At 40.6% G+C, this 9,776-nt stretch overlaps 1 protein-coding gene across 2 annotated transcripts in view; it reads right to left on the reverse strand.

Annotated features, from left to right (window-relative positions):
* Nucleotides 1–9,776, reverse strand: part of DOK5 (docking protein 5) — a 177,724-nt gene extending 167,948 nt beyond the window's left edge. Inside the window, exon 1 of one of the 2 annotated variants that reach the window (XM_008058454.2) lies at nucleotides 9,402–9,776. In XM_008058454.2, the coding sequence (XP_008056645.1) occupies nucleotides 9,402–9,467 (66 nt within the window). In that variant the 5' untranslated portion in view covers nucleotides 9,468–9,776. The remainder of the gene's footprint in view (nucleotides 1–9,401) is intronic. The other variant, XM_021712550.1, reaches the window with a different exon arrangement.

Consider the following 9,776-nt stretch of genomic DNA (forward strand, 5'->3'; position numbering starts at 1 on the left):
TTCCAAGTAGCCGGAATTTACAGGCATGCACTACCACGCCCAGCTGATTTTTTTGATTTATTGTAGAGATGAAGTCTCGCTGCCCAGGCGGGGTCTCGAACCCTCGGGCTCAGGCAATCCGCTCACCTCAGCCTCCCAAAGGCGCGGGATTACAGGCTGAGCCACCAAGCCCGGCTTCAGTCGCTTTCAAAGCTCCCTCCGACTGATGTAACACACCTATTGAAACACTTTTTCCACTGCTCAAAACAGTTTCTGAACTCATCAATTTTCATGTCTTTTAGTGCTTCTGCCGTTTTTTGTTTCACCTCTTCCTCATGGGCAAAACATTTCCTTTTGAGGACTTTTTCATCAGGAAAACAAAAAAAAAGTTGCTCGGGATGAGAGATCCAATGAAAAGAGAGGGCAGGGCATGAGGGTCAGGCTGGTTTCGGTCAAAATTTCGGTCAGCACAGTGTGGGCAGATTGTCCAGGTAAATCACGCATTATGAAGCGCATTGAAAAAATCTCAGAAAAAATTCACCGAAGCTGAACGCAGCCTCTTATAACACTGCTAGCTGGTACACTGATGCTGATGGGCTCCTAGAAAACTCACCTAGTGAGTTTGGATGGGACCCACCAACCAAAAATTAATCCAGGTTTTGTGGGAGTTCCCCTCATATTGCTGCACATATATGACATATATAGCAATAGAACAGAATAGAAGACCCAGGAATAGACACACATAAAAATGCTCAACAGAGAAAAGACAGTCTTTTCAACAAATAGTGCTGGAGTAATTGAAGATCCATAGGCATAACTTTGACCTAAAATGAATACCCTATACAAAAACTAACTCAAAATGAATGATGGACTTAAATGTATTAGATAAAACTATAAAACTTCTAGAAAACCAAAACATAAACACAGATATTCAGGATATTGGGCTGCACAAAGAGCTAGTAACAAAACAATGATTTCAAAAGGAAAAAATAGTAGGAAATTGGACTTCATCAACTTTTTAAAAATTGCTCTTTGAAGACAGTTAAGAGGATGAAAAAGATAAGCCACAGACTGAGAGAAAATGTTTGCAAGCCATGTACCTGAAAAGGACTGATAGCTATAATATATAAAGAACTCTCAAAACTCAACAGCTAAAAAATAAGCAATCTAGGCATTTTACTGAAATGGATATACAGATGGCAAAGAACATAAAAAGATGCTCAAAATTGCTACCTTTCAGTGAAATGAAAATTAAAACCACAGTAAGAGACCACTGTATGCCTATAAGAGTAGCTAAAATAAAAATAACGATGACACCAACTACTGGCAGGGATGCAAAACAGTCAGATCACCCATACATAGCTGGTGTGAACACCAAATGGTACAACTACTGAGAAAAAAACAGTTGAGCAGATTCTTAAAAAGCAAACAAGCAACTACTGTACAACCCAACAATTGTCCTGGACATGTACCTAGTTATGAAAGCTTACATTCACATGAAAACCTCTACACAAATGTTTACATAGGCTTTATTTGTAATAGCCAAAAACTGGAAGCAACCCTGATGTCCTTCAACAGGTGAGCATGTAAACAAATAGTGGCCCATCCATGCCCTGAGACACTACTGGCAACAAAAAAGGACAAGCTAATGTACACAGTAATTTGAACAAATCTCCAGGAAGCCAACTTGAGTTTTTCTTTGTTTTGTTTTGTTTTAAGCCAATTCCCAAAGCTTATATGGTTCCATTTATGTAGCATTATTGAAATGACAAAATTATAGAAACATAAAACAGATTAGTGGTTGTTAGGGCTATGGGTTGGGGTGGAGGAGAAGAGCTATGTAAGAACTGGGAAAGATCCTTGTGTTGAAGGAATGTTCTGTATCAATGTCAGTATCATGGTTGTAAGACTGTCCTACAAATTTGAAAGATGTTACTGCTGGCAGAAAACGGGGCAAAGGGTTTGGGATATCTTTCCATATGGCTTTTTAAACATCTGCATGTGAGCCTATAATGATCTAAAAATAAAAAAGTTTAATTTAAAGAATGAGACAGGTGTTCTTAACCACTAGGCGGCTATAAAGAATGGAAATTGAAAGAGCCTGGGGAAGGGATGTCAGACCTTTATGAAAATCTCACACAAGCTACAAGCCATCAGCTCAAAAAAGTCACCTACATCCTATCCCTGGTGCCTGGTTAAAAACTACATCCATAGCCGGGCTCGGTGGCTCAGCCTGTAATCCCGCGCCTTTGGGAGGCCGAGGTGAGTGGATTGCCTGAGCCCGCGGGTTCGAGACCCGCCTGGGCAGCAAGACCTCATCTCTGCAATAAATCAAAAACATTAGCCGGGCATGGTAGTGTGTGCCTGTAGTTCCAGCAACTTGGAAGGCTGAGGCGGAAGGATCGCCTGAGCCCAGCAGGTCGAGGCTGCGGTGTCCGGGAGCGGCCACTGCACTCCAGTCTGGGCGACGGAGTGAGACTCCAACTCAAAAAAAAAAAAAAAAAACTACATCCACGAACACAATACACATAGCTAATGCTTGTGTTCTCTGGGATCCAGAACGTAAGCAGAGGCTGAGAACACTAGTAAAATTACGACAGCCCCCCAATCCCTTGGCAAAAATCAGCTTCCAAATAATTATCTAAAATTTAGCCATCTGCACTCTAGAAAGAAGCTATTTTAATTTCAACATTCACTATCTTGTGGCATTTCTAATCTTACAATTTTATTTTGAATTTCACAGGAACTGGAAGTTTTAGGGAAAAGGCATCATAGTCTCTTCCCGTCTTATACTCACCAAAGGTTATTTCTACCCCACTAGGACCAAATTCCTAGAGAAGAGAAAAATCAAATTTGCCCTTCCTTATTTCACAAAAATGGAATAAGGAGATATCTGTAGATATATTTTTACTTCAGTATTTGACCTGTAACCCAGACTAGCTCACCCTTAACTATGGTAAGTATATCAATATCCTGTTAACAATCCAAGACCAAAATCAGACTTTCAGTTTCTCAAGGATTGTGATTGTATCTGGCTATGTCAGGTGACTCGAGAAATATTTGATGAATGATAAAATAGGTAAAAGGAATTATATTCTAGGACAGACATGGTGGCTCACACTTGTAATCTCAGCACTGTGAGAGGCTGAAGCAGGGGATCGCTTGAGGTTGGGAGTTCCAAACCAGTTTGGGTAACATGGCGAGACACTGCTTCTACCAAAACAAAAAAATAATACACACTCACACACACACACACACACACACACCAAATGAAAACTAAACTCTTAAAGCACCAAAAAATTACAAAGCTGCTTAAAAATTAAATATTTATAGTATTCTAATAAGTATGATTTCAAAAATACATTGGCAGATGTGGAGGGAATCACCATACCACTAATTTGGTTTATGTCTACATACAAAATCACTAAATTGACAATTCCTTGCTTAAATCGATTTTGGGGATGATGATCTAAAGGCCGTCTTTATGCACAATTAATCATATCATCACATGGATCATTAGATGAAGATCACTGAAATACCATCTGGAAAGCCCTTCTGACATAGAAACCACGTCAATGGAGTGGATTCAAACAGAGCCAAAATATCGAGTCATCTTGACTGGCACATATGTATACACTTCTATCTGGCTATAAATTTTACTACTGGCAAAGTTACCCCAAAGTCTCTTTTTCTTAAGGAATTAAAACAGTGCTTCAATGTATTTTACTGAATGGTTGCATGTGTTTGTATGTGCATGTGTGTATGCATGTATAAATATACTTATGTAACAATGGTATATGAGTTTATTCTGCTTCTATGACTTTTATATTATGATTATGACTTTGTCATAGTACCATAAAAATGCATAGATTTCTAAATATCTCAGTCTAAAAGCCCTAAGTGAAATATTAAAGCCTTTCTGATATATCAGGTCTGGTGAAAATGTAAAATGAAAGGATTAGAAAATATTCCTTTCTAAAATCTGACCATTAACTGACCAGTTTTTGAAATCTTTCTCTGCCACTGAGGAGAAAGGCCCTCAAATTAACAGAAACATTTTCTAGTCCAGTGAGTTTATTCAAATTGAAGTTACATGGAGATGTGCTTATCCTTACTTAATATCCTTGCCATTTGTGTAAAGATCATGAAAAAAAATTTTATAAAGGAGAACATACCTTCTATAACTAGCATCAATGCCCAGCAATATTTGTGCACACACATTATTTCATTGATATTAAGTTTGTTTTTCTAACTAAACAGCAAGTTATTTGTGAATAAGAAAAATTGCAGTAGAAGTGAAAATAACCACTTAAGTGTCATCATCTTTCAGCCACACTAGTGGTAGGAGTGAGAGCTATAATAAACATTAATTGAGTTTTTACTGTGTCAAGCATTGTGTTAAGAAATTTACAATGATCACCTATTAGGTGAGTCGTAAGAGTCTCCATATTTTAACAGAAGACAGAGGCTTATAAATATTAAATAACTCACCAGAAGTCACATAACCAGTCACTGAATTGGGATTTTAATGGAGTCTCATATCAGAGCCTATGCTTTTAAACCACCACACAGTCATGGAGTCATTTATTCATTCCACACATCCTCATCAAGTGCCCACTCTGTGCCTGACACTGTTCTAGGCACCAGGGGACAGCCATGATTAGAAGAGACAGAAAAATCCCAACCCTCATGGAGCCTCACATGCTCTTTCTAAGCAAACAATAAACAAGTAAAATATACACACTAATATGTGAAGGGGTGATAAGTCTAGGGAGAAAAAAAAGTAGAAATACAGCAGATGGGGGAAGAAATAAAATAGGGCGTTCTGAACAGCCTTACTGAGAAGATGGCATTTGAGGAAAGGCTGAAGGAGGTGAGAGAAGGAAGTGAGGGAAGGAACCAGGAGGAGTCACCTGGGGAAACAGCGTTCCAAGTAAGGAGAACAGAAGACAAAAGGTTCTGAGTCAGCATCGGGCCTCATGCTGGTTGCAAGTCTTTTACTCTGCACTATATGGCAAGTCACTGGTGGTTTCAGCAGCCAGATGGCATGATGTGGCATACATTTCCAAAGGAACACTCTGGCTGTTGTATTGACAAGGGACTGCAAGGAGCAAGGATGCAGACCAGAAGACAAATTAGGAAGTTATTGCACTATTACACGGAGAAGATGATGGGGCTTGGACCACGATGGCAGCAGTGGTTGGTATAGGAGGGAAGTCAGCTTCCAGATGGAGAAGCCAAACAATATTTGTGCTTATATATGATTTCACTGATAAGAGGTTTGTTTTTCAAACTAAACAGTAAGTTATTTGAGGATAAAAACAACTGCAGTAGAAGGGAAAATGACCACATAAGTGTCATTGTCTTCTAACCACACTAGCAATACAAGTGAGAGCAGTAATAAATGTTAATTGGGTTTTTACTGTGGATGGAGACCACAAGATCTCCTGATAGACTGGCTGTGAGGGTGAGAGATGAGGGGAGAAAAGAGAAATGACACCAAGGTTGCTTGTTTGCTTACTTGCTTGCTTAATTGCTTTTTACCCAAAATGTTGGGACCCTTAGTGGCTGAGATGGAGAAGACACAAGGAGAAACAGGTGTGGTTGGCACAATCAAGGGTTTGGATGCATTAAGTTTAAGTCATTTGTTAGAAGTCCAAGTGGAGATGTGGGGTTGACGGGGGAATTTACCAGAATGGAGACCAGAGAAGTGGTCCAAGCTGACAAGTCCTTGGTAGACAAGAGCATAGAAATGTCATTTAAAAGGCAAGTAATTGAGGGATTGTGTATAGATAAATAGGTCTGGGTTTAAGCTCTGCCCGTTGCTTTGTGGACAAGGCATGGCAATTATTGATTGGAGAATTCTTGCCGTTGGAAAGAATGACCGAAGTGAGAACTGTTATAGAATGCCATCTAAGTGACACATTCATCAGGTTAATGATGTACAAATCACCTGATTCGCCACTCGTCTAAGAAGTACATTTTAGTGCATTTTGTGGATTAGTCAGATAATCATAGACAGCTGCTCCCCTTCTGCCTCCAGTCCCCCAAATAGTAATGTCAACATTCCTAAAGAAATACTGTACCCCCAGGGCATGGCTTGAGATCTCCATGAACCAATGTAGATAAGGTTGGGGAATGGAGATGTGAAGACACCGAAAATTTTGAGTTATATGGGTTGAATTTCACTAAACTTTTTGATGTTTAAAGAAAAGAGTAAATCTATACATATTTGATTGCTTAATCATTTAAACTGTTTAGGATTTCAACCAAAAATAATCACTTATCCATGACTCATTTGAATGGGAATGTTCTCAGAATGTTTCCTGTCCTATCGAAAAACCACTTTGTAAAAGCCTCATTCAGTGAAAAAATGAGAGTTGCATTAACATTTATGTCTTTGGATACTTGTAGATAAATAGATAAGGAAATCAGTAATTCCTATATCGCTCCACCAATCCTAACTTATCTTTTATTATACTAAAGAAAATACAATCAGCCCCTATGCTCCATATTTTCATGACATTTCAGAAATGTTTAATTCTCCCAAGAACATCATTAAATAGTGCTCATTGTACAGACTAGAAAACTGAGGCCAAGAACAGTCAGGGGGTCACAAAACTAACAAATAATAAAAACAGAATGTGTTTCCTTCTCTCCTTTTTCTAAGTCTGAGGATGAATTCCTTGGCACAAGGAACAGCTGCTTACCATAAAATGTTGTTTTTGTATTTAATTATAAACCCTCTCAAACACGATTATAATCCACAGACGCTTGTCTGGATTCCATTAATAAAACCGCTGTCGTATTACTTCCTAAAGAAGGTTATGAATTGCAAGGCCAGGCATTCACTGTATAGTTCAATGCATATTTCAGCGTGCACTTTCTGAGTGCCTACTCTGTGCCAGACATAATGTCTTGCCTCTTTTAGAGACTTGCACGTGTTCTTAGAAGATACATGTTGCATTCTGTCCCAGGCTATATGCAGCCTCGACTAATACCACATTCCTGACTTTGGACAGAGGGTCCCTACGCCATGTCCCTGTAGCATACTTCACAACTACGTTCAACCACCATTAAAACTTTAGTTTGGCCTGAACCCAGCAGGTGAATGCTGGGGTGGCCGTGAGCATGCCACTGCACTCCAGCCTGGGTGACAGAGTGAGACTCCAACTCAAAAACAAAAAACCAAAAATCTTTACTTTGCCTTGTGTTCTGACAACTACATAATCAGTCTCCTCTGCAAATTATATCATAAGAACGTTTTTAAAAATAATTGGTGATAAAATCAATGTTAACAAATAAGACCAGATTTATTTGACCATATTTTTGACCTTATCTCTTCTTAAGCAATAACCATAATTCAAAGGTTATTCTGAAATCTATTTTAAGGCTAATGCAGACATAAAGAATAAATCTTGAGGAAGTATACTGTTCACTTGCATCCAAAATACTATAAAATATAACACAAATGCAAACTAAACTATATTTCTGTTCTTTCTGTTTCAAATATCAATCCATAAATGTTGGCACACACATAGGACTATATTGTGTCAATTATAATAACAGGAAAAAAATCATCTCAATTGCCACAAACTAGAAAGTGATAGCAACCAGTCTTTCAAATAAATTACCATGTGTTACAATTTGGCATAAACTCTGATCCTTATGAATAATTCATATTTTGTGCATTAATAATGTATGTCCTCTTTCTATTGGAACGGATGTCACCTAACTACAGAATGGATGTGTCTTACCAATTCCCTCAGTTGGCATAATGGAGTGAATCTAAATTAGAATAGTGTTTTTCAGTGTTCCCCTTAAAACTGTAATACTCAGCCAACCTATAAGCTTATCCAAAGTATAGTTTCTGTGATTGTTTTTGCCCTTTCCATGGGAGACACTCAGTTAAGTACTCCAAAACTGGTCGCTCTTGCAGATGAGAACATTTGCATAGCAGAAAAGAAAACCAAGGAAACTTGGGTTAACCTGATGGAGATGATTTGTTCTGTTGCATTCCTCCCTAATTATATATTTATACATTCACAATAGCACAGGACATAATTGCTAAAACATGGTAACCAGTGAGGGGGGCGGGGAGAAAAAGACCAAAACGAATCAGGCAAGGGTTTTAATAATAATTAGGGATGCTTCTCTTCACCAGACTTTTCTCCCTAGCTTACTACTGCAAAATTTCTTTTCGATTTTCAGTAAAAGTATCTGGCACACTAAGAAAGTCCAAAGACCAAATAAAAGAAACATGCCAAATGACATATATTTGTAGAGAATGATATTCAGTTCATCACTCTCAACAGTGCCATTCCACATCATTACTGTCGTATTATTATTAATTACTATTATTTCATGCATTTCTAAAGTATACTTTCCTCCCCCACCCCCTTCTCACACCTCATCTCTGTCCCAAATGCACAGATCAACGAAAACAGCAACAACACTTGACACAAGGCAAAGAGAAATGAGGTGCCTGGTTTGAAATTAAAAAAAAAAAAAAAAAATCATTCCAGTATCTTCCCTTTCTCTCTGAAGAATTATTTCACCATCACTCAACCACAAGGAAAAGGGTGGGTTCTCTCTTGAAGTCCCCCCAATGAAGAACCAAGAGAGAAAGGGACACATGAGAGGGAGTTTTAAGAAAAGAGCCATCCTCCTGTGTCAACACACGTCCCCAAGTACCCTCACTTTCATTCATTCTTTCAGCACATATTTAGGGAGCACTTGCTCTATGCCAGGTATTACGGTCTACGCTAAATAATTTTCCAGTGGGTCTCCAGTGTGTATTCCAACAAGAGAAATTCACCACCCAGATTAAAGACCAGTGAAAATTCAGATTCAAGTATCGACCCGAGGTTGGCCCTGGCAGAGGCCAGCCCACACCTGCGACAGAGGCGGGTCACTGCCCAGGACCGGGAGCCGGAGGAGACCTTACACTGGGCAGAAATTTCTCTCTGGAGTCAGAGGGTCACTGACCTCGTTCCCACCAAGAACCTGTATCCTGTTTCTCAAACGACCGATCATCCATCCCCTGGAAAGTTAAGTTGGCTGCGAGAGGAGCACCCGCGGCATCCGGCAGGCTGGGCACTCCCGCCCGGGTTTCTCGGCTCCGACTTCCATGGCTACCGAGAAATATTTATTTCGAGTAGATGGGTTCCAGTGGCTACTGAAGCCGAACATGCGGCTACCACCAGAAAGCCAAGTCATCCGAGAGATAAAGATAGATCCATTACATGCCTAGACGCCGGCCTGACAGTGACAGCCGCGGAGACATGGGTTTCGGCTGAGAAAGCCACCGCGCAATTCACCGGCGCGCTGCCCGGGAATCTCCTTCCCCCCTCCAGGGATGCTGGCGAAGGATAAATACCGTTGAACCGGCCGACAGGAAAGAGGAAAGGATCGATACTTACCCCTAGTCGTCTGCTCCGGATCCTCACGTACCCTTGCTTCACTATGTCATTAAAATTGGAAGCCATCCCAGACAGCCAATGACCCCCCTTACCCAAGCGCACGCACCCTAAGTGGCTCTGGAGAGGTTTGAGGGCAGGGTCGGGACAAGGAGTAGAGGGTGGGGGTGCCGGGGGTAGAAAGTTGGAACGGAGAAGCTGCTTCGGCGGCGGCTTGGCGAGACTCTAGAAGGCGCACATCACTTTCCCTGTCCCCCAAACCCCGAAAGTGGGCGGCCGGTTTACAGCCACTTTGGGGGAGCGCAGGGAGCGCAGCGCGGGGAGGCGAGGCCGGAGCGCCGGCGTCAGCTGACTCCACCGCCAGCCCGCCAGGCGGGG

This window comes from Carlito syrichta, unplaced genomic scaffold (assembly GCF_000164805.1).
Source record: "Carlito syrichta isolate Samal-C Ts95f unplaced genomic scaffold, Tarsius_syrichta-2.0.1 Scaffold303347, whole genome shotgun sequence".
In the NCBI taxonomy this organism is placed as follows: Eukaryota; Metazoa; Chordata; class Mammalia; order Primates; family Tarsiidae; genus Carlito; species Carlito syrichta.